A 25,702-nucleotide genomic window follows, 5' to 3' on the forward strand; every position below is an offset into this window, starting at 1 on the left:
ATAGTGACCTTAGGTTCTCCAACCCTGAAAGGATATCCTAAGGCCCGGTGGCCGGACGCAGTCCTCGACTTGTCTGGATCTGGACACTGAGGCTTGGGGCTCCCTCCCTCCCCCCCAGCATTGGGAAGCCAGCATTAGGGCTCCAGCCTCCCTCCCCCAACCTTGTGGGGATGGAGCACACGGTCTACTAGCCTGGGTCCCCCTAGGCTCTGGTGTGCAAGGAGAATGTGGGGAATGTCTTTCTCCTTCTCTGTGTGACCTCCAGTTGATTTTTCTGTTGGTCAGTGGGCCCCAACCCAAAAAAGGTTTCCCACCCCTGCTTTATAGGCACATGCCATGATCCTTCTCTACCAACCAGAGCCATCACAGCTACCCCGTTACTCTGAGTCTCAGCCCCAGTGGTATAACCAACCATAGGTTCATTACCACCATGGCCATATTGGGATCTGTGGGCAACTCTGTCCACATATCTATACAAGTAACACTCTTACAGGACCTAACCACATAAGGCACAACATCAGGAGCTCATACAGCTGCACATCTTTTAATGTGATATATGTCATTAAGTGCCAGTAATGCCCCTTTGTCATGTATATCGGCCAAACTGGACAGTCTCTGCGACAAATGATTAATGGACACAAATCAGACATTGGGAACATTTTAACCTCCCTGGACTTTCAATAATGGATTTTAAAGTAGCTGTTCTTCTAACAAGGAATTTGATCCTCCAATACAGAGGGAGACTGTTTAACTGCAATTCATTTACAAATTCAGCACTATCAACTTAACCAGTTAATATCTTTATTTAAGCCCAACTCACTACAAAGGCAATTTTTCCTGCCTTTGAAATTCACATTTTCACATCAAAAGCTATGAATGGGATGCATCCAGCTTGACTCAATGAGTATCACTAACACTGGTCCTATAATTGACAGGTAACTTCTTTTGCTGTTGTGTATACTCTGGATTCATTAATTTCCACTCCAACTCATCAGGTGAAGTGGGTTTTATCCACAAAAGCTCATGATATTTTTGTTAGTCTCTAAGGTGCCACAGGACTGCTTACTGTTTTTTAAAGCTATAGACTAACACAGCTCCTCTCTGAGACTTTTTCACATGGTAGATAGTGATCAGACCCCCCTATACATGGTAATGGGTGGTATCTAGGTAATGTCAGAGGGTGGCAATCGAATACATCAAAAGTTACGTGTAACTTGTTTGTACCTATTGTGACAGGGTCAGACCAGAGGGATACAAAAGAGTAATGGAAGGGAGGTATATCAGCCTCAGACTGACTCTGGCACATTCTCACTGGTTCTAGACTAGCTCCTTCCAGTTATTCTGGGAACAGAGATTTTTTTCAATCGAGCTTCTGGAGCTCATTAAGTGGGCTTCCAGAGTCAAGTGAGCCTAGGCTAGTTAGAACACCTAGGGCTAATTAAAGAACCAGCTGAGATTGGTTATAAAAAGGCTTCTCTGTAGTTAGTATGCAAGGAGCTGAGAGGATGGAGGGAGAGCTGAAGGAATTTTGGGAAGAACAGTCACCAGTGGATACTAGGAGGAAGAGCGTGAAAGAAGGAAGGTGCTGGGAAAGGTGTGGGAAGTAGCTCAAGGGGTTTGTAGCTATGTCACAGCTGGTGTTGGAGACACTTATAGGCAGTTGCTATTACAGGGCCTTGGGCTGGAACCCAGAGTTAAGGATGGGCCTGGGTTCCCCCAACACCCACTTCCGCATTTCAACTCAGAGAAAAGACTGGGGAAAAGAAAGGTATTTGTTCAGCCCTGTATCGTTTGGAGGTCCACCAAGACTGGACTTTGGTTTCCCTCAATACTTTATGCTAGCCAGTTATGAGAATAGCCCAGCAAATATAAGCTGATGCCCTAGGTGTGGTGCCTAAATTGAGGGCTGCTGTGAGCCTCTGAGGCAGGCAGTCTGCCTGAAAGCACAGGACCCACCAAGTTTGAGAAGGAGTTTTGTCACACTATGATAAATATGTACTCCTGGGGAGTTGTCTTTGACCTAGACAACAATATTGAATCCCATGCTACTTACTGAGTCAAGTCCATTGTCACATTCTTAACATATGCGTAAACATCTGATCTAGGGAAGCTATTACTGTGCTTCATTTACAATAACCTGTCCAGGAGCCTTTGATCCTTTCCTGATTTTGTGGTCTTTGGAAGCTCTCTTGGAGTTTCATTGTTGGCTACTTGTGCATAGCCAATATAACACACAGGAGATTACACAGATGTAGCTAAACAGTTATCATAATTGGTCACACCAAGAGACCTGTCAAGACACCACACCAGTGACTTCTGACAATGGCAGCATGTACTATATAAATCATCAAGAGGGCGCCAGATGATCCTCCCTGTGGACGGAAGCGCTGAAACTATGAAATTGGTACATTTGGAAAATGTTTTAATGTCTGCCACCTACCTACTGGGGTTGCAAAATACAGCAGCAGTCTCAGTTGCAAGTAGTCACATGACTGTGAATTGGAAATGAACCTGCAGCATATTCTAACAGTGGGGCACCCCAACAATAGGCTTGTTCCAACTTACTTGAACAAGAAATGGCCATTCTGTTGCTCCACACAGAGCCTCAGGAAACACTTATTAGGGGACACTTTCCTTCTACCATGAGACAAAGGCCTCCTATACACCTTTCCCCCATTTCCTCTGCTTCTGAAGGTCATGATAAAAATAAAAAGAGAAGAAGCAAACATTATACCGATTGATCACACCTGGCTGAGAGACAGGGTACCTATATTTGCCACAGGTTGTCACACACGTCAGTCCCTCTTCAGCCCACTTCTTACCTCTTCTCACAGAATGAAGGGTAGATTCTTCTTCCTGACGTATGGATACAGCGGCTCAAGGTTTGGCTCCTTCATGGTTCCAGTATGTAGAGAGCTGCAAAAAGTGCTACTACACTGTAGAAAATCTGCTACCCGATGCACTTGTCTGCAAAAGAAGACAAGGTTTTAGGTTTGGTGTAATTCCAAATAAAGCACCTCAGCATTTTCCATTCTCCCTATAGTGTTGGACTACATACTAGATTTTAAAATGACAGAACTATCTCTCCTTATGCTCAAAGTATACCTTGTGGCCATAAGTCCTTTTCATCATCTGAAACAGGAATATTCTTTTTCACCCACCCAAAAACTACAGAGAGATTCCTCAAGGGCATGGTGAATCTCTGTCCCCAACCCAAATACCCAATCCAATCTAGAACCTAACTGTAGTTTACCTGTCAGTGAAGACAGCATTTTTAGTGACCATCACCTCAGCAAAAAGAATAGGGGAGACAGTGGCACTGACAGCATCAGGGGCAGCCCATGAGCCTAGGCGAACTAGGCAGTTGCCTAGAGCACCTCTGGTCCGGGCGCCCCGTGATGACATCACAGCCATTGATGGCTGTGCAGGTGGGGGTGCTGATCATGCCGCCCGCCTGGGGTGCCAGCTGCCACAGCCGGCCTTGGGCCACTCCTGGACAGCATATGACCTCCTGTTCCCAACGTTCTTTTAAAGACAGGATCACTCTTAGGCCACATCCAAAGTTCATCCCCATGGTGGCCTCATCTTTTCATGTAAATCAACTCATTTGCCGCCTCACTAAGACAATAGGGAGGCTATTCTACATGCATTAAATGTTAGAAGAGCTTTGTCCTTTGATTTGGACAGAATGAAGGCCTTTAGGTCAACTGCTAAGCTTTTCCTGTTCATTGTGGCAAGGTCAAAATGCACAATGCCTCAGCCCAGAAACTCTCCAGATGGGTGTTAAACTATATTAACTCCTATCATGCTCACAATGTGTTACCTCCATCTGGAATCTGTACACATTCAATGAGATTGGTTTTCATCTCTTATTGCTTTCTTAAGAATGTTCCTGTCTTGGAAATCTGCAGACAGCAGAGACTTGGCTGTCTGCTTGTACATTTGCAAAACGCTATGGCTGTGTCTAGACTGGCCAGTTTTTCCGGAAAATCAGCCGCTTTTCCGGAAAAACTTGCCAGCTGTCTACACTGGCCACTTGAATTTCCGCAAAAGCACTGACTTCCTGCTGTAAGAAATCAGTGCTTTTTACGGAAATACTATGCTGCTCCTGTTCGGGCAAAAGTCCCTTTTGCGCAAAAGGGCCAGTGTAGGCAGCTGAAATTTGTTTTGTGCAAAAAAGCCCCGATCACGAAAATGGCCATCAGGGCTTTTTTGCACAAAAGCGCGTCTAGATTGGCAAAAAGTGCTTTTGCGGAAAAGCGTCCGTGCCAATCTACGCTCTTTTCCGAAAATGCTTTTAACGGAAAATTTTTCTGTTAAAAGCATTTCCGGAAAATCATGCCAGTCTAGACGTAGCCTATGTGATTATTGGAGATTCTGCTTCTGATGCTATCTTCAGCTCTATAGTATTGTCATCCATAAGAGACTCATTTCCAAATATCATAAGAATGACCATACAGGTTCAGACCAAATTCTGTGTAGCCCAGTATTCTGTCTTCTGACAGTGCCCAATGCCAGGTACTCCAGAGGAAATGAACAGATAACTATCAAGTGATCCATCTGCTGTTACCCATTTCTAGCTTTTGACAAAGCAGAGGCTAAGGACACCATCCCTGTCTGACTTGGCTAATAGCCATCGATGGACCTCTCCTACATGAATTTCTCGAGTTGTTTTTGAACGCTTTTATAGTCTTGGACTTCGCAACATCCCCTGGCAAAGAATTCCATAGCTTGAGTGTGTATTGTGTGAAGTACTTCATTTTGTTTGTTTTAAACCTGCTGGCTGTTAATTTCTTTTGATTCTTGTGTTATGGGAAGGAGTAAATAACTATCCTTTATTCACTTTTCCCACACCAGTCATGAATATTAAACTTCATCCTATTTACTTCAGACCGTTTCTCCAGTTTGTCCAGACCATTTTGAATTATGACCCTAACCTCCAAAGCAATTAGAACCTTCCCAGCTTGGTATCAAATGCAAAGTTAATAAGCATACTCTCTATGCTAATATCTAAATTGTTGATGAAGATATTGAACAGAACCGATCCCAAAACTGACCCCAGTGGAACCTCACTTGTTATGCCCTTCCAACATGACTATGAACCAATAACTACGCTCTTGGAATGGTTATTCAGCCAGTTTTGCACCCACCTGATAGTGGCCCCATCTAGGTTATATTTCCCTAGTATCAGATGCTTTACTAAAGTTTAGGTATACCTGTCCATTGCTTCCTCTTTATTCGCAAGATTTGTTATATCAAATTAATAATTTTTGTTCCCATTTTTCTGAAGCCTTTCCAATGTCAATACATTTTTTTTTAGATGAGAGAACCACATCTGCATGCAGCATGACATGGATTTATATAGAAGCAATAAGATATTCTCTGTCTTATTTTCTTTCCCTTTCTTAATAATTCCCAGCATTCTGTTCGCTTTTTTGATTGCTACTGCATATTGAGTGGATGTTTTCAGAGAACTATCCACAATGACTACAAGATCTCTCTCTTGAATGATAACAGCTAATTTAGTCCCTATTATTTTATATGTATAGTTGAGATTGTTTTCCAATAATGCACTACTTTGCATTTATCCACTTTGAATTTCATCTACCATTTTGTTGCTCAGTCACCTAGTTTTGTGAAATATTTCTGAAGCTTTTCATAGTCTGCTTTGGACTTCACTATCTTGAGCAGTTTGGTATCATCTACATTTTGCCATCTCACTGTTTGCCCCTTTTTCCAGATCATTTATGAATATGTTGAATAGAATTGGTCCCAGTATGGACACCTGGGGGGCATCACTTGTTACCTCTCTCCATTCTGCAAAGTAACCATTTATTCCTACCCTTTGTTTCTTATCTTTTAACCAGTTACCAGTCCATGAAAGGACCTTCCCTCTTATTCATGAAAGGTTACTTTGCTTAAGTGTCTTTGGTGAGGGACATTGTCAAAGGCTTTCTGGTAATCTAAGAATACTATATCCACTGAACTCCCCTTGCCCATGTGCTTGTCAAAGAATTCTAGTAGGTTGATGAAGTATGATTTCCCTTGTGATGGACCGGGTCGTGTCTGGGCACAGCTGAGGGCACCCGCTCAGGGCGAATTGCTTAAATTCGGGGCTCCTTACAGCCCCCAGACTGGTGACCTTCCCAAACAGGCCACAAACCAGTCCCACAGAGCACTTCAGCAGCCTGCCTGAAGCCTCATGAGCAAAACCCCTTCGACACCCCAACAGTATCCATGCCCCAGATGGCCCCGGGCCTCATATACAGGTGGGAGGGTCTTAGAACCCAATCCCACCTACCCCGAACTAGTTCTCTCCGGTTCCAAGAAACCAGCCAGAGATCCCTGGTCAATTTACCCTCTGGACCTTACCCACAAATCACGCTGAGCCAATCCTTTAGAATCTATCCTCTAAAGGTTTATTACCACAAGAAAGAAAAGCATGAGCGTAAGGTTGCTAAAGAATCATACATTACATGCATCGAATCTCCCAGTTCTCGCTGCAGGCTCTAGCAGAGATGTTACAGCTGCTGGCTTAAGAGTCCTTGTTGCACATCCTAGAATCAGGATGGGTCCACAGTTCTTCAATCCCTGCACTGCTGCCTCTGGGATGAAGTGCTGAGCTGAGAACCAAGATGGAGTCAACCACATGGCCTATTTATCCCTCCTTCCTGGTCTCTTCTTGGCTACAGCAGGTCACCTGGCGAGCGGCCTATCCCTGTGTTCCCTGCTGGTAGCCCTTAGGTATGAGTCACCACTCATTATTTAGGTGTGTCCTTGGCCCATTGAGTGCCATTGTCCCACAGGGCCTCGCTAATTAGCATGTCCATAGGCCGAACTGCTTTGCCCATAGTTCAACCACATATAGAGAAACATTTGGTATCCACACAAAATACATATTTATAACTTTACATACCGTCATTATACAATCACATGAATAGCATATATGGAATTAGAAGAAAGTAGGCTTCTATTGAACACCTCACATGACCCCCTTTGCGCCACTTTGGGGCCAACACCCCCCCATGGGTGCAGCATGATCTGGCTGCTCCCCTCAAAATCCAGTAACATGACATCCCTTTACAAAAAAACAAGTTGACTTTTCTCTAACAGATTATGTTTAGCTCTGTGTGACAAGTCTGTTCTATACTGTAGTTTCAACCAGTTTACCTGGTACTGAAGTTAGACTTACCACCCTGTAATTGCCAGGGTCATCTCTAGAGCCTTTTTAAAAAATTGGCATCACACTCCAGTCATTAGGTGCAGAAGCTGATTTAAAGGATAGGTTACAGACCACATTTAGTAGTTCTGCAATATTACATTTGAGTTCTTTTAGAACTCTTTGGTGAATAACACCTAATCCTGGTGACTTATTACTATTTAGTTTATCAATTTGTTCCAAAACCTTCTCTAATAACACTTTAATCTGGGACAGTTTCTCATATTTGTGACTTAGGCTGTGTCTAGACCACATCCCTCTTTCAACAGAGGGATGTAAATTAGACACGTCAAAATTGCAAATGAAGCGGGGATTTAAATATCCCACGCTTCATTTGCATAATCACATTATGTCGCTTTTTCGGAAAAGCACCATTTCGAAAGTAAAACCATGGTCTGGACATGATTCTGTTGAAAATGGCAGGCTTTTTTGAAAGATCCTGTAAACCTCATTTTTTGACGAGTACAGGATCGTTTGAAAGAGCGCAATGACATGATTATGCAAATGAAGTGTGGTATATTTAAATCCCTGCTTCAGTTGCAATTTCGACGTGTCTAATTTACATCCCTCTGTCGAAAGAGGGATGTGGTCTAGACACAGCCCCAAAAAGAATGGCTGAGGTTTGGGAATCTCCTTCCCCTCCTCAGCCATGAAGACTGAAGCAAAGAATTCATTAGTTTCTCCACAATTATTTTATATCCTTGATTGCTCCTTTAGCATCTCAATTGTCCAGTATCTCAGCTGGTTGGTTGTTAGACTTCCTGCTTCTAAGGTACTTAACATTTTTTTGCTATTACTTTTTAAGGTTTTGGCTAGCTATTTTTCATTCTTTTTTGGTCTTCCTAATTATATTGTTACTCTTAATTTGCCAGAGTTTATGCTCTTTTCTATTTTCCTCACTAGGATTTAACTTTAACTTTTAAAAACAATGCCTTTTTATGTCTCACTGCTTCTTTTACTTGGTTTTTAAACCATGGAGTAGGGATGTGAATGAGTAATTGATTAACAGATAAGCCTAAATTTATCGGTTAATCTAGTCAACTACTTGAATTCCACCCACTTTGCTGCCCGCTGTATCAGAGGCAGCAAGGGGGAGAAAGCAGGAGCCAGTTCTGGTGGGGAGCCAGCTTAAAAGTTTGCCCCACCCCTATGCTGCTGACTCTGAGCTGCTGTCTATCAGAGGCAGCAGTGTGGGAGGGTGGGATACGAGAGACTGATGTTGCAAAGCAGCCTCTGTCCGCTGCGGGTCCGGTGCTAGCTGCAGACAGAGGCTGCTCCGGCAGTAAACCCTGTCCACTTCCCTGCTTCCTCTCCACCCACTCAGGCCCCCCCACTGACAGGGATTGCTGCCATCCTGCGCTGCCGCCTCTGTATCAGATGCAGCAGCGCAAGGCAGCTGATCTGAAAAGGAAGCTGTTTTTTAAACTGGCTTCCCTCATGGACTGGCTCCCACCTGGCACCCTGTACCACTGCCTCTGATAGAGAGGCAGCAGTGCAGAGTGTCAGGGAGCTCCCAAGAAGTCAGTCCGGATGGCACTGGCTGCCAGCCTCCCCCCAGGGGACTATAGAATAGTTGACAAACAGCTGTGAATTAATGAGGTTAGTTAAGCTATTCATTTAACTGATAGCTAACATTCCTACCATGGAGGCACTTTTTTGGTTCTCTTACCATGTTTTTTAATTTGGGGTACATTATTTAAATGGAGCATCTATTATGGTATCTTTGAAGTGTCCATGCAGCTTGCAGAGATTTCACTTTTGACATTGTGCCTTTTAATTTCTATTTAAGGACCCTCCTCATTTGTCTGTAGTTTCCCTTACTGAAATTAAATGCAACAGTGTTGGGCTGCTGTGGTGTTTTACCCACTATCAGGATGTTAAATTTAATTATATTATGATCACTATTTCCAAGCACTCCAGCTATATTCCCCTCTTAGACCAGTCCACGTAGGACTAAATCACGAATTGTCTCTCCTGTTGTGGGTTCCAGAACCAGCTGCTCCAAGAGGCAGTCATTTAAGGTGTCAAGAAACTATCTCTGCATCACACCCTGAGGTGACATGTATCCAGTCAATAATATGAAATCTCCCATTATTACTGAGGTTTTTATTTTCCTAGCCTCTCTAAGCTCCTTTTGCATTTCAGTCACTAGCACCATCCTGTTCGTGTGGTCACTATTATACTCCTACTGCTATATTCTTATTATTAAAGCATGGAATTACAATCCATAGAGATTCTATGGCACATTGTGGTTCATTTAAAATTTTTACTTCGTTTGATTGTAGGCTTTCTTTTAGATGTAGTGCCGCTCCCTTACCAGCATGACTTGTTCGCGCCTTCCAATATATTTTGTACTCTGGTATTACTGTGTGCCATTCATTATCCTCATTCCACAAAGTTTCTGTGACGTCTGTTCAATCAAGATCCTCATTTAACAAGAGGCGCTCTAGTTCACCCATCTTATTATTTAGACTTCTAGTGTTTGCATATAAGCACTTGGAAAACTTGTCACTTTTAGCTGTCAATTACATGATGTGATTGAATTAACTCTTTTTCCTTTGACCGTTTCTCATCAGATCTTACCTGTATTTTATCATCTTCCATCCTCTCCTCTTTACTAAGACAGAGAATCTCCATTAATAGACACTCCTGTAAGGGATGTCTCTGACCGATCCATGTGCGCCTGTAGCCCTTAGTTTAAAAACTGCTCTACAAGGGTATGTCTACACTACAAAGTTAGTTCGAACTAACTTTAATAGGCGCTACACTAGCGCTCCGCTAGTTCGAATTTGAATCGAACTAGCGGAGCGCTTAGTTCGAACTAGGTAAACCTCATTTTATGAGGATTAAGCCTAGTTCGAACTAGCTAGTTCGAATTAAGGGGTGTGTAGCCCCTTAATTCGAACTAGTGGGAGGCTAGCCCTCTCCAGGTTTCCCTGGTGGCCACTCTGGCCAACACCAGGGAAACTCTATGCCCCCCTCCCGGACCCCTTAAAGGGGCACGGGCTGGCTACGGTGCCCGTGCCAGGTGCAAGCCTGCCAGCACCCAGCCAGCAGACCCTGCACCTGGCACTGCACAGAGCCACCCACCCGATGTCCCCCAGCCCACCCCCTCTTCCCGGGACCAGGCTGGCGGCTCCCGGGAGCTTGCCCTGGACCGCAAGAGGCGGGCACCTTCCTGGGCTAGTGCGGACATCGTGGACCTTGTCCACGATCTCCGCACTAGGCACAGGAAAGTGGCCGGCTAGGGCAGGAGAGCTGCCAGCCTGGCCACCCAGGAGCAGGTGTGCATGAAAATCAAGAGGGTCCACTGAGACCCCTGACCCTGAGCCCTGAGCTTACAATGGCCGTCCTGGGTCAGACCAAAGGTCCATCTAGCCCAGTAGCCTGTCTGCTGACAGCGGCCAACCCTAGGGACCCTGGAGGGGATGGACCGAAGACAGTGACCAAGCCATTTGTCTCGTGCCATCCCTCTCCAGCCTTCCACAAACTTTGGGCAGGGACACCACTCCTACCCCCTGGCTAAGACCACTCCATGGACCCAACCTCCATGACTTGATCTCACTTCCCTTTAAACTCTGTTCTAGTTGTAGCCTTCACAGCCTCCTGCAGCAAGGAGTTCCGCAGGTTAACTATTTGCTTTGTGAAGAACAACAACTTTCTCTTACTAGTTTGAAGCCTGCTACCCATTCCTTTCCTTTGGTGTCCTCTAGTCCTTCTTTATGGGAACTCAGGAAGAACTTTTCTGAATGCACCGTCTCCACCCAACCCCTGCTTTTAGAGACCTCTATCCTGTCCCCCCTCCGTCTCCTCTTTTCTAAGCTGAACAGTCCCAGTCTCTGTAGCCTTTCTTCATCTGGGACCTGTTCCCAACCCCTGATCATGTTAGTTGCCCTCCCTTCTCCCAGCCTTTCTCTTCCCCTCTCCCACCTCCTTTTCCCAGTCTCCCCCCAGTTTTGTTCAATAAAGACAGAGTCAGTGTTGGAAGAAACGTTATCTTTATTTTGTACATCAATAAGAAGGGGGGCTAGGGAAGGGTAAGTGGAAGGAGGTGAGGGAGGAATGGGGTACGAGCCCCCGATGGGGAGGACTGGGCTGGCTCTGCGGGCTTCTGGGGGTGGAAGCTCTCCTGCAGCCCCCCAATTACCCCCTCTCCCCAGATGGCAGCCTGCGGCAAGTGCAGCTGGGCTGATGGCCGAGTGGTGTGATGTGCCCAGTGTGGGTACTCCGGGCACTCCAAGCCAGAACTTCTTTGCAAGCGGGGCACCCCTTAGAACTGTGTGTCCAGGGTGGGGGTCGGGACCCTTTAAGCACAGCCCTCGGCTAGCCTGAGACAGCATCTCCATGCTCTAAGTCCTCCTCTTATGCCCTGCTGGCACTGCTTCCGGCCATCCTTAAGCCCTGTTCAGAGTCCACTCAATGTGGACTTGCTAGTTCGAATTAGCAAAACTAAGTTTTTAGTTCTAGACGCGTTAGTTCGAATTAGCTTAGTTCGAATTAACTAATTCGAACTAAGTTAGTTCGAACTAGCGCTGTAGTGTAGACGTACCCCAACTTTTTAAATTTTTAATGACAGTAATCTGGTTATGCTTTGGTTTAGGTGGAGCTCATCGTTCCTGTGTAGGCTCCCCTTTTCCCAACCTCACATTGAAGATACTGCTCAGGAGTCACCTACAATGGAGCACCTATAGAACAGTACCCAAAGTAGAAGACGAAGTTACTCACCTTTTACAGTAATGGTGGTTCTTCAAGATGTGTGTCCCTATGGGTGCTCTACAACCCAGCCTTCTCTGTTTTACTTTGAAAAGTTCTCCACAGGGGTTGTATTGTAGAGAAAGTGGTTTCCCTATGCAGTGGTGATGAGCCTCGAGGAAGAAAAGAAGGGAGGGAGAGCTGGTGTACAGGCCAAACTGGCATTTTTACCAAACATCTCCAATCAGAAGTGCAGGCATGTATACACACCTATGGTGGAGCACCCCTAGAGACACACATCTTGAAGAACCATCATTACTTCACAAGGTGAGTAACATCCTCTTCTTTTGGTGTGATGCTATAGATCACTTTGAGTGAAAAAGAGAGTAATTCAGTATATAATGTCACATGTATCATTGCAACAGGGAGTCCTAAAAATGTTCTCTCTCAACTCTATAGTATCATAGATTCCTGAAAGTACAGCAAAATCTGTAATAAGACTGTTCTTGCATACCAATCTGTTTTGTTCCTATGGATTTTTGCTGGACCATATTATAAGGAGAAGCCCTCTGGGATATGGACAACTATTTGGTACTAAAGTTTAAGTGGCCACAAATACACCAATATTAAATTACACCATTTTCAAATTGATTTTGCTTTGTTTATATTATTTTGTTTTCAGAAACAGTTTTTATTTATGTAGTTAAATGTTTTCATGTGAGAAGTGGTGCTGTGTTTGGTTTGAGGTATATAATTGTTGAATTCACACAGCTAAATACAAAATCTGTGTGTAATTTGTTGGGGATTCCTTCAACAGAGGACACCATGAATGTAGTCATACTGCAAACTGGTTGTCAATCAAAGCCAGGCGCTCATCTGTTTTCAGCAGACAGCATAGGAATTGCAAATGAATGGAGCAGCAATCTTAACTCCACAAACAGCATTACAAATAACAGTGGGCAGTCTGGAAATGTAAGTGTAAATACTTCTGAAAAAGTTACTAATGATCACTCTGTCAATATATAATTGTTTGTTTTATTTCTCAGCCATCTCTTTTTACTATATGTATATTGCAACAGAAAAGAAGCACCTTACTTAGACATTTATTGAGGGCTCAATAAATATCAGCCCTCACATGTGTCAGTGAAGGTTTTAAACTGGTTCTGGTACCTACTGCAGGAGTTCTTAAATTTAATTGCACTGTGATTTCCTTTTGACAACAAAAAATACTACATGACCACAGGATGGGAGATGAAATCCTGAGCCTGCCCAAGCCCTACTGCCCATGCGGGAGGGCCAAAGCCAGAGGGCTTCTGCTCCAGGAAGGGGGCATGTAAGTGAGCCCTGCTGCCCTGGGCTGAAGCCTGAAGTCATCATCTTTGGCCCTGGATAGTGGAGCTCAGGCCAGGGCCAATCCTGAAAAGTCTAAGCTAGCGCAACCCATTCTGGAGTCCCAACCCATAATTTGAGAACCGCTGACCTCATGCAATGTCTGGCCCATGCCTGAGTACCACATATAATTTTATATTACGTCTGTGTTTCCTTCTCTTTCTTCCTTTGTAGATGTGGTCAGGGGATTGTAGCCTACATCTCTATTGATTTTTCTTTTTAATGAGCAACAAAGACCCTTCTATAGCTCATGAGTATAAGTTTGCTTATTGGTGGAACTTTCACTAACAGGTTTTCAATACTAGTAGCTTTTTGTTTGTAAAATTAAAACAGAAAACAAATATAGGTTACATATTTTAAAATATGCTTAAAAGGAAATAACCAGTAAATGTGTTTTTAAAATGAGAGACCTTTCATTGATGCAGGTTCTGCAGCTTCACGCTGTTGCCCGTTAGTCCAACCATATGTATCTTTGTAGCTGTTTATGTTGTGCCTTAGCTCTCCAGTATGAAATCTGCAGCCGCACGTACCTCCAGGGATGTGTCAGTGGCATAACAGAGTTCTTGCACTCCTGAGCTCTGTGCTACTGTTCCAGTAGGAACCCACTCCTTTTTCTGCACAGGGGCTTGAATCCCATTGGACTCCTTGGTTCACTTCTGTTCGCTGCTTTCAGCAATAACCTATGAGACACACACGCTCTCCCAAAAGCTCTTCATAGTGCTCCCAGGTTACTGGATAAGAAGAGCCAGGGAGTGTCTGACTATCTTGTCCATAGGAACTCTCCTACTATCAAGGACTTGAACTTGGTCAAGGATTAAGTTTCAGCAGTTTTCTCCACCATCCCCTGTGCTTATACTCAATCATTTGCTGCAGTTAATGTAGTTGAATGTTTAGTTGCCAGAGTTCTTACTTTTTCTATTGTCATGATTATTTAGCTGCTGTATTCTCTGTGCATCAAAGGTTCACCTTCTGAGACTTAAACTCCTGCCTTTTCATCTGCTCTTCCCCTGCATACTTGTCTCTCTCTATTCCTTTTTCCACCTCGATACTCAAGCTCGGTTGTGTTTTCTCTTCACCTCAATCTAACCCAGTCTATTATAATTTAGGTATTTGTCGGACTACTCCTCCCTCCCTGATTCTCCCAATCTCAACTATAACTTTTCCTTCTTGCCTCTAGCAATCTCTCTTTCAATTGCAGCCTTCTGTCATTCATTTTCCTCTTTGTGGTCATCTCCATTACCTACTGATTCCCCTTCTTCTTGGCTCCAACTTAAGTGCTGTTCCCTCTTATCATTGCTGCCTTCACAACTGGTATCATGGACATTTTTGTGGTCATTTTTATTATAAATGAAACCTCAGTCTTTCCATCTGCCGCTGCCTTTATGCCACTGATTTCTTGCTCTTTCTCCTCCAGTGCAAGCATCATAGCACCCAAAAAGCCGTAATAAGGAAAGTATGGTGCAATAATTAGGGAACTAACCTTGTACTTGGGAGGCCTGAGTTCATTTCCTTACTTTTTCTCATACATCCTGATTGATTTTGTGCAAGTGACTTAGCCTCTCTGCCTCAGTTCTATATTTGTAAATGAGGGTAAAAGTTTTTCCTGCTTTTATAGGTGTGTTGTGGATAAATGCATTAAAGATTGTGAAGTGGGCCAGCTATGATGATAGTGGAGGCCATATAATTACTTTACATACCTTCCTTCCTCACCCACACTACATCCCTACTTTCACATCTAAGGTCAGGTCTGCACTAGAACTGGAAGGTTGGGTTGAAGTACGCAACTGCAACTACGTAAAATACGTAGCTGGAGTCAGTTTACCTTAAGCCGAGCTTGGCGCCGTCTTCACAGAGAGAGGCCGACAGGAGCAAATGCTCCCGTCGGCTTCCCTTACTCCTTGCAACTTCAGGAAGTACCAGACCCACCCTCAGCATTCGATTTAGTGGGTTTTCACTAGCCCTGCAAAATTGAATGCCAGAAGATCAATCTCCTGTGCAGCAAGTGGAGACATGGTCTTAGTTTTTGCTCCTCATTTTGTCCATTTTGCTGCCATCTGTTGTTGTTCCATGATCTAACTCTTCCCATTTCAGTGAGTGGCTCTCCTCTCATTTCAATTCCCGTTCCTTTTCAGGGGAGTCTCGCTTCCACATTAATGTGTTCCTCTGATTATTCTAACTTTTTATTGCTTTTCCTCCAGCCTTTCAATTTGGGCATACTCTTTCTCTAATCAGTCTCTTCCATTTTAACATAATTCATTACTCCTTTGACTGCTTGATACAAGTCCATGGCAAAACTCAGATTCCTCTGCAGCTTTTAACTTGATCCTTCATTTCTTTGTTTTTTGTTGTTTTTCTTTAGTGACATCCCCTTCTTACACTTAAACCTTTTGCATCACTGCCACACCAGGGTTGTTCCACTATCCCCATATATAATTATCTTGTCACATCCATTTCTTCCATTCCTGCTTTCTGCTGCTAAGGGTATATCTACATGGGGATAAAAAAATAGCAGATAACTTGGGTCACTTTAGTTGGGATTTAGCTCTGGGGATGAAAAATCACTGTGTAGACACTTGGGCTAAAGTCCAACCTTTATACCTTCCACCCTTTCCCAAGTCCCAGAGCTTGGGCTCCAATCTGAGAGAGAATGTTTACAGAGCAATTTTTTTCAGCTCCAGGACCTGAGCCCTGTGAGCCTGAGTTATCTGATCTCATCAAGCTGCCTCTTCTCTACCCTTGACGCTCTCCTCAAGCCTCTTCTGTAGTTACTCCCTCCTCTTTCAACCCAGACCTTGTTCATTTTTCCCAAAGAAGAACATTGACATACCAGAGTCAGATGTTCCTCTTCCTCCCTTTCTTTCCAACCATCACCTTCTCTTCTTCTTTGAGTGATTGCTCATGTGCATTCCAACTAGGTGTGTGCATGCAGCATGCACGTGTCGTCGGAAGTTTTTCCCTCAGTAGTACCCTTAGGGCCAGCGGAGAGCCCCCTGGAGTGGCGCCGGTATATCGGCCCATATATACCTCTGCTGGCCTCCTCACCCACTCAGTACATTCTTACTGCCGTGACAGTTGTTGGAACAACCCTCAGCTCATCTAGCGATAGTTGTCTTCAGTATTGTTCTTGATTTTTTTCAGTTAGCTTCATACCTGCAGTTAAGTTAGACACTCTTGTTGTTTTGTTGTTTTTGTTGTTGTGCCCTGCCACGGCGCACCATGTGCCCACGGCAGCTCATACCCAGCCCGCAAGGCTTTAAGTCCTGCAAAAAGTGCCACAAGCCTATGCCCCGCGGCAACCGTCATTCTTCATGTTTAAAGTGCTTGGGGGAAGATGCACCTCACGGAAGCATGCAAAATTTGCAAGGCGTTTAATCCACGCATGAAACGTGAGGGAGAGTTGAGTCTTAAGATCATCCTTATAGAGGCGGCTCTCCGGCCGGTACCGGTGCCAGAGTCAGCACCGGGTCCTCAAAGCGCACTGGCGTCAGTGCGGGATTCCCCTCTGCACCATGCCTCCCCGGCACCACAGAGACCTTGATACCAGTCTCAGTCTCCGGCACCGTAGAAGAAGAGGAGGCCTAATGGGACAGTCCCCTGCCAGACACGTGACCTCCATGAGCCCTCCAGTGGGGCGGCACTGGCAAGTCTGGAGTGCTGACCTTCCTCCCAGCATAGGGAGCCGAGCCCACTGGAGGACTTCCCTGAACCCTCCACCCCGGAGGCCTTAGAAGCGGCAAGGGTGCTTATAGACTCTTCCCCTCGCTTCCTCCGCCCCCCCCCCCCCCCCCCCACTCCAGCACCCTCCAGGCAACACGGGGCGTCCCGGCACTGGCAGTCGAAACAATCTGAGACCTTGGCACCTGGAAGCCCAGGCCCAAGCCCACCGCCCCCCACTCCTGGCTCCACCGGCACTGCTCACAGCACTGACACACCTCCCATGGTGCCTCATCAGGACGCAACACCGGATACGCTGCGGTACCACGCCCTGACACCAGCTCACACCATTCCGGCACCTACCTCTGCACCGGATGTCCATACCGTCATGCCACCACGTCCGCCTCAGCACCATGGGAAGCCGGAATCTATGGCCAGGCACGCAGCTGCTCTGCAGGTGTCTGCATTGACTCCTCCCTGGTCCGCCTCGGAGTACACGTCTGACTCTGCGGCATAATCCACCTGGTGGTCTTGGAGCGCCCGGTCCCAGTCATGGCACCGCTCCCAGCACCATAATCCGCCTCGTCCATACCATGGGACAGGGTAGTGACAGTCCCTGCCCCTGTCCGTCTTGCGCTGAGCTGGTGGATCAACCAGGCAGAGGTCTCTGCGGGGATACCATGTTCCAGACCGGTACCGTCCACCCTCCTTGTCACAGACGCGTTGGACACTGGCTTGGGAGCCCACCTGGGAGACCTTCACATGCAAGGTATGTGGTCTACAGACGAGATCTCCCTGCATATCAACATCATGGAGCTCCGGGCAGTCTGACTGGCTTATGTGGTTTTCCTTCTCCACCTCAGGGGCAAGTCTGTCCTCATCCTATTGGACAACATGACAGCGGCGGAGTATATAAACAAGCAAGGCTGGGCCCGTTCCCCTTGCCTGTGCTTGGAGGCTATTCACCTGTGGGAACTTTGCATCAGGGCGGATATCCACCCGACGGCCTCGTACCTCCCAGGCTCCCAAAACGTCCTGGTGGACAAACTGAGTAGTTACTTTACAGGACACGAATGGTCTTTGAGGTGGGATGTAGCCCAATCAATCTTCCGTGGGTGGGGGTCTCCCCATCTGGACCTCTTCGCCACAGAGCAGAACAGGAAGTGCCACCAATTCTGCTCCCTCATGGGACAGGGACAGAGCTCACTGGGAGGTGCTCTCCTTCTCCCCTGGCCGCAGGGCCTATTATACGCCTTCCCACCATTCCCGCTAATCCACAAGTTCTTACTCGGGTGTTGGAGTTCAGGGCATCGCCCTGGCCTGACCCAGGCAGCACTGGTTCTCAGCCCTCTTCAGCCTGTCATGTGAGAGACCCATGACCCTCCCACTGCTCCCAGACCTAATTACTCAGGACCCAGGCAGGCTCCGCCACCCGGACCTGCACTCGCTGCATTTGACAGTGTGGAAGCTCTGTGGCTAACGGCCAAGGAACTTCAATGCTCGGAACGGGTCCAGGAAGTCATCCACTAGGTAGCAGGAAGCCCTTTACATAGGACCACATACCTGGCTAAGTGGAAACGGTTCTGTATCTGGGCTGCCCGGAAGGGGGTACACCCAAGGCAAGCTGCGATCCCCTTGATCCTGGATTACCTGTTAAACCTCAGGCTCCAGGACCTCTTTTCTTCCTCCATCAAGGTTCACTTGGCAGCCATTTCGGCCTTCCACCCAGGGGAAGGGGGGAAAACTCTGTTTGCTAACCCAATGGTCAAAAGGTTTCTGAAAGGGTTGGATAGGCTCTACTCATATGTCCGCCAGCCCATTTCCCAGTAGGACCTAAACCTGGTCCTTTCCAAACTTATGGGACCCCTATTCGAACCTTTAGCAACGTGTTCCCTTCTATACTTGTCTTATAAAGGGTGTCTCCTGGTGGCACTCACATTCGCCAGGCGGGTATTCGAACTCAGGGCGCTCACCTCGGATCCCCCCTACACGGTGTTTTTCAAGACAAGGTTAGGCTTCGCCCCCACCCAGCTTTTCTGCCCAAGGTGGTGTCGTCTTTCCACACCTCCCAGGATATTTTCCCGGCGGTCTTTTACCCCAAGCTGCACGCGTATGGGAAAGAACAGGCTTTACACACTCTAGATGTGTGCAGGGCATTAGCTTTTTACTTAGACAGGACAAAACCATTCAGGAAGTCACTGCAACTCTTTGTGGCTGTCGCCGAACGTGCAAGGGGTCAACCCGTGTCCTCCCAGTGGATTTCCTCCGGGATAACTGCTTGTATCAAGGAATGCTATGCCCTAGTGGGGGTACCGGCTCCATCCCTTAGAGTGCACTCCACGGGAGCTGTGGCAACCTCTACCACTTTCATGTCGCAGGTTCCCATTCTGGACATCTTCAGAACCATGACATGGTCCTCTGTCCATACCTTCGCCAGTAACTATGCACTAACGCATCAAGCCAGGGAAGACGCTGCCCCAGGCAGGGCAGTCCTCCACTTTTCTGTAGCTTCAACATCCGGTCCTCCTCCATAGGTTCTGGTTTGGAGTCACCTAATTGGAATGCACATGAGCAATCACTCGAAGAAGAAAGAACTTATCTCGTAACTGTGATTCTTCGACATGTATTGCTCATGTCCATTCCAAATCCCTGCCTGCTGCCCCTTTTCCAGAATATTCCAGTAAAAAGGAACTGAGTGGGTGAGGGGGCCAGCAGGGGTTTACATGGGCCAATATACTGATGCCACTCCATGGGGCTTCCAGCTGGCCCTAAGGGTACTGCTGAGGGAAAAACTTCCAATGACGCATGCACCCTGCACGCACACACCTAATTGGAATGGACACGAGCAACAGATCTCAAAGAATCATAGTTACGAGGTAAGTAACCATTCTTTCCTTTAACCTTTCAGTAATGCAGAGACATTCTTCCTTACCTTCTTTTCTGTCCCTGTGGTCTATTAATTTCCTGCTTTTCACTTCCAAGCTCCTTGAATGCAGTGTCTACTTCAGTTTCCTTAACTCTCTTTTCCTTCACTTTCTCACCTGGTGTTTCTTTTTCTTTCAAACTTTTTCCAGTCTGTTTTTTGAGGCTCTGATCTTGGTCCCAGCCTCTACAGTGTTCTTCCTGACCTAACCACCAGCAACCTCATTAAGTCATGGTTTTAATTCCCATGTCTGTGTGGATGACTTTAAAATAACTCTGATTTTGCCCATCCTTTTTATTTGTGCACCCAACACTTTCATATCAATTTTGGATGTCCTGCCACAGATTCTGTCTGAATATGGAACAAATGGAGTGTTCCTCTCAAACACTTGATTCTTCTTTGGGAGACGTCCCTGGGGTGCTCTATAGTAGGAGTAGGTGCGTCCCAGCACCACAGAGTGGATTTTTGATAGCTGTGCATTTATTGCCCCAGCACAATCTCGCATGCGCAGCTACCCTCCCTTTAGTTCCTTTATACTGCCTCTGGTTTCAGATGGACCTCTGCAGTGCTCCTTGATCCTCATTAGTTCTAAAGACAGGTAGATAGTTAATTAGTTTACTCCAAGGTTTTTCTCCTTGGTAGTTCTTAGAAACAGGCAGGAAAAAAAGGCCGCTCGCCTCAGCTGGCATTTCTGGCCATTCATTAATATCACCGCGAGAGATGGGTTCACCTGGCTTTAAACTCTGCACAGACTGCAACAATGCTATGCCGGCCTAGATGGCCACGACAAATGTGTTAAGTGCCTCGGACACGCCCACTCTCAACAGGATTGTCTACACTGCGCCAAACTGAAGGCGTGCACACGGAGAGACAGAGACCTCAATTTAAAAATGATTCTTTCAGAGACGGGCAAACACCCTTCCTCAGACCCAGACTTTTGGCAGACCGCCAAGGATAAAGGGGATAAACTGCTTAAATCCCTGAAGAAATAGGCCACCTCATTTCCTCAAAACCCGCATTGGCCGAAATGGCACTCAATGAAGAGGCAGTCAGCTAAACCTGCTAAGTCACACCTCAGGACCTGTGACAAGCTGGGCACCTCAGGTGTGGACCGAGCTCGCTACAGAAGCCCCACACAACGCGCCCAACCAGAGGCTACAGGCCACATTGTGCCTTCCTCACAAAGCTCGGTGCCGACCAGCGCGGCCCCAAACACAATGGCACTGCAAGCGGTTACCAGAGCACTGGCAACAGCAGCTGACAGGGCAGTCACATGGTGCTGCCTATAACAAGTCCTCATACTGCGTGCTCTGCTTCTGTAGTACTGCAGGCGCTGGCACCTCTTATAGTGCCTTGCACTCCTACCATAAGCTATCAAAATCTCAGAGACCTTGCGGTCTTCTCAACCTTTAACTCCCCATTTTTAAGTAACAACAAACCATCATATTCACCGCAATCCAAATATACATCATTGCCTACTGTGTTATCAGCTGACAATGATGAGGACCCAGGGGTTTTCTCACTACAGCTATCCCCACACACATAGGCATTGGGACACTCATTTCATTCTAATGCACCCATTTACACCAGGGGAGCCATGGCCCCCTGGACGCCATATCCATGGATACCACCACCAATGCCCTACGCACCCCAATGGCAGTTCTGGAACCCATGCCCTCAACACCACAAGAAGAAACCATATAAGACGAAGCATACTGCAAAAGTACTTTTTCCCCTAACCCAATCCCCTCAAGTGGGGAGGGGACGAAACGAAATAGACGAGCACTGTTCTCTGAACTCGGGTCCAGAGGCATTACTTGACACAAGCTCACCATCTGTGATGGATAAAGCTACCATGCCATTGCTCTCGGCAATCACTGAGGATTTCTCCTCTTTTCAGGACCTGTTTTAAGTGAGTTGCAACCGATTTGAACATGTCCATGGAGGAAGTACAGGACACTCAACACAAACTGACAAATATCCTTTAGACAACATTTTCAAAAATTGCCTTGCCAATTAACTCGGCCATATTGGAACCAGCCAAAACTTTGTGGCAAACTCCTGCCTCGATCCCTTCCACCTGTAAAAAAGCAGTCCGCAAATATTATGTCCCAGCTAAGGGCTCAGAATTTCTGTTCACTCATCCGCCACCGAACTCACTAGTAGTGGATGCGACTCAGCAGAGAAATAAGCAGCAAAACCACTCCACACCGTTCAACAAGGACAATAAGGGTATGTCTACACTACCTTCTTAGTTCGAACTAGGAGGGTAATGTAGGCATACCGCACTTGCAAATGAAGCCCGGGATTTGAATTTCCCGGGCTTCATTTGCATAAGCGGGGAGCCGCCATTTTTAAAACCCCACGAGGTGTACCGGTAGTTCAGAATAGGAAGCCTAGTCCGAACTACCTAGTTCGAGCCCCGTGTAGCCGCGCTGCATGGGGTTCGAACCAGCGGGGTTTTAAAAATGGCGGCTCCCCGCTTATGCAAATGAAGCCCGGGAAATTCAAATCCCGGGCTTCATTTGCAAGTGCGGTATGCCTACATTACTCTGCTAGTTCGAACTAGCGGGGTAGTGTAGACAGACCCTAAGAGACTTGACACTCTTGGAAAGAAAGTATACACATCAGCCATGCTGCAAGTTAGCATAGCCAACTATGCCACACTCCTCGGTAAATACGATTTCAATAATTATGCAAAGTTTAATGCCTTTATTGATGATATACCAGACAGTAAAAAAGTGCAATTCAGAGCAATCATCACAGAGTTAAGCAATACCATTCACTGCCCTTCAGGCTGCCTTAGATGCAGCTGACATGGCTATGAGAACAACAGCCATGGCAGTTGTCATGAGATGGGCCTCATGGTTTAATGAGTCTGCCTTCCCTCGAGAAATCCAACCGTCCATGGAAGACCTGCCGTTTGAGGGAGAGAAGCTTTTCTCAACAAAAACCAAGGAAGTCCTCAACTCAATGAAAGACTCCAGAGCAACCTTACGCTCTCTTGGCATTCAAACACCTGTAACAAGGAGAAGGCAATACAGATACCAACAGTACCAGAGGCTAATATACTCAAAACCCACATATTATTATTAAAGGCAAGACCACCCACCATACCAGCAATGTGGCCATGATAGACAACAGTGTCTGCAGCCACAGAGTAATACTTCCAACTGCCCACCCCAACCTAATAAGCGAATTTGAGCCATCCATCGAGAGACTGAAAACCATCCTACCTCCTCCAGAGCTCCCAGATACTAGCAAACCTTTCACTTATCATCTGCTGCCATTTCTTGACAAATGATGCACCATCACATCTGTCAAGTAGGTGATAACAGGTAATTTCCTTCGAATACACCATTCCCTTTCTTGCTCTACCCCCACCCCACCTGCCCACCCCTTCCCTCTTTAGGGACCCCTCTCACGAGATTATACTGCAACAAGAGGTGGATCACCTGCTACGCTTGGGAGCCATCGAACAAGTTCTGCCAAAGTTTTAGAAGACTGGCTTTTTTCTCCTACGCCGAGTTCTGGATAGAGAAGGAACTGAAGGGAGGGTGGCCGTGCATGTGCCATGGTGCCAGGGAAGACCTGTGTACCATGCATGCTTGGCTTCCAATGCACTGCTATTAAAAATCCACTCTGCGGCACTGGAACGCACTTATGCCTACTGTGGAGCACACCCAGGAAAGTCCATCTCAAAGAATGTCAGTTACAGCAAGAAAAAATTAAAAAAACCTAAAACTTTGGCAGTACCTTAAAGACTAACAAAACACATGGATGATGGTGTCATGAGCTTTCGTGGGCACACTTCAGATGACTGGAGTATTAGAAGTCCAGATCCAAGAATTAAATAAGGGAAAAGGGGAGAGGGAGGGTGGAAGAAGAAAAAAAAAAAGAAACAGTGAGTACATTGTTCAAGTACTTACAAGAGGTTGATAAGAACAGTTGGCACCTCCGTTGGTTGGTTGGTTGGTTAAGTCCTTAGGATGTGGAAGGTAATGTGCGAGCCAGCCTATGTCTCTGTTCATTCCAGTAGCATAAGAATTCAACTTGTAAATGAAGTTAAATTCCAGCCCTTCTCTTTGTATTTGGCTTGTGGAATTGGCCTGAAACAACATGGTGACTTGGGGATTCATTAATGAGTGCCCAGGCAAGTGAAAGTGTTCTCCAACAGGTTTCTGTGTACAGATGAGTAACCTCCCCTTCCTCCTCCATGCTCTGTCATTGTTGATAATTTCACCATCCTCCCAGTTACCCACGATTGTAAATTGAGTATCATTATTCATATTCTTTCTTTCTCTTCTATACCCAGTCGTTCATTTTAAACCCTGCAGATTCTTTATCTGAAGCTGAAACATAATCTTTACACTATGCTTTATTCATATTGCTAAAACCTTGATTCATGCCCTGGTCATCTGTTTCCTTGATTATTGTAGCCCCTTGATGTTTTCCCTTAATCTCATATTCAGTCTCTGATATCCCTCTATCATGGTACCATTAAAAGCATTTTTCTTATCCAATGTTCTGACCGCACCTTTCTCTTTTTAACACGTACCAAACTTCCTAACTTGCAGTGGCTTCCTGTCTTCTGTCTTAAGACTCTCCATTGCTCTGCCTATCTCTTGTATCTCCCAACTCATCTGTTCATACCTTGTATTCGGCCAGTTTTGCATTCCTTGGTGTATATTTGGTGGTCTCCCATGTGTGATTCTGTGTCTTTTATTACTTCCTCAAGATTTAGAATACACTCAGTGCACTATGCAGCCATACTCGACGCCTTCAAATACCTTCTCAAGATTGACTGCTTTTGGTTAGTTTGGCAACTGTTGAGATCTGTTTGGATGGAAAATATCCAAAATTAGGACTATATCTAAAATAGTAGTTCCAGGAAAAAATGCCCTGTAAGAAACTGTGACTTATGAAAAAGTAAAAAGGAAGGAAAGATTACACCATATGTTACAGAGGCTACGATATATATGTACATACCAGAAAGGGCAATGGATATGTATTGTGTGTGTATAAATAGCCATGTACAAGCATGAAAAAGATGCAACATACTTCTCTTTTTACATCAAGTGTGCTAAATTGGCATTTTCATAGTGTAGCATGTTCTAGCCTTTCTTAATTCTTGAATGCCAAAGTAACATTTTACATTCCAATGTTCATTGTTGCAGTGGGGTCTCAGGCCTAAGTGAAAGTGAACTTCTTACTGTAGTTTTTAAGGTACATGTAACTTTTCAAGTTAAAAATTAAATTTTACAATTCTGTACTCAAAACTCTTCCTCGTTCCCCCAAATGAAAAAAGTGTACAATGTTAAAAAAATTCTGAAATCTGAGGAATTTAAAACACATAACTCAGAACATTCTAGAAGTTCAAGCATTTAATGTTTATAATTCTGAATAATTTGAAAGTTAAGCATGGGGCATGAACTATAGCAGCCAGGAGTAGCCCTTGTTTTCTGATCCAGACACTGTTTTCCTCTATGGCCATGAGCATGTAGTTCAATCTGATTGCTTTCATTTCCCTGTGCATAACACTTGAATAATATCAGAGGGGTAACCGTGTTAGTCTGGATCTGCAAAAGTGACAAGGAGTCTTGTAGCACCTTATAGACTAACAGATGTATTGGAGCATAAGCTTTCGTGGGCAAAGACCCACTTCGTCAGATGCATGTCGTGGGTCTTTGCCCACGAAAGCTTATGCTCCAATACATCTGTTAGTCTATAAGGTGCTACAGGACTCCTTGTCACTTGAATAATACTTACTTACCATGCAGGGTTTTTGGAGGATTAATTAGCATTTGTAAAGTACTAGGAAGAAG

General features: G+C 45.7%; 1 protein-coding gene across 9 annotated transcripts in view; it reads left to right on the top strand.

The window, feature by feature from the left end:
- The window catches only part of UNKL (unk like zinc finger), a 151,340-nt gene that overhangs the window by 47,493 nt on the left and 78,145 nt on the right, over nucleotides 1–25,702 (top strand). For 5 of the 9 annotated variants that reach the window (XM_075899984.1, XM_075899982.1, XM_075899983.1 and 2 more), the window contains one exon: nucleotides 12,729–12,883. The exons of 2 other annotated variants lie outside the window; for them this stretch is intronic. In XM_075899984.1, coding sequence (XP_075756099.1) covers nucleotides 12,729–12,883 — 155 coding nt within the window. Of the gene's footprint in view, nucleotides 1–11,957; nucleotides 12,239–12,713; nucleotides 12,884–25,702 lie in introns of those variants that run through there. 2 more of the 9 variants (XM_014573724.3, XM_075899990.1) reach the window with 2 other exon arrangements.

Source organism: Pelodiscus sinensis, chromosome 16 (assembly GCF_049634645.1).
Source record: "Pelodiscus sinensis isolate JC-2024 chromosome 16, ASM4963464v1, whole genome shotgun sequence".
In the NCBI taxonomy this organism is placed as follows: Eukaryota; Metazoa; Chordata; order Testudines; family Trionychidae; genus Pelodiscus; species Pelodiscus sinensis.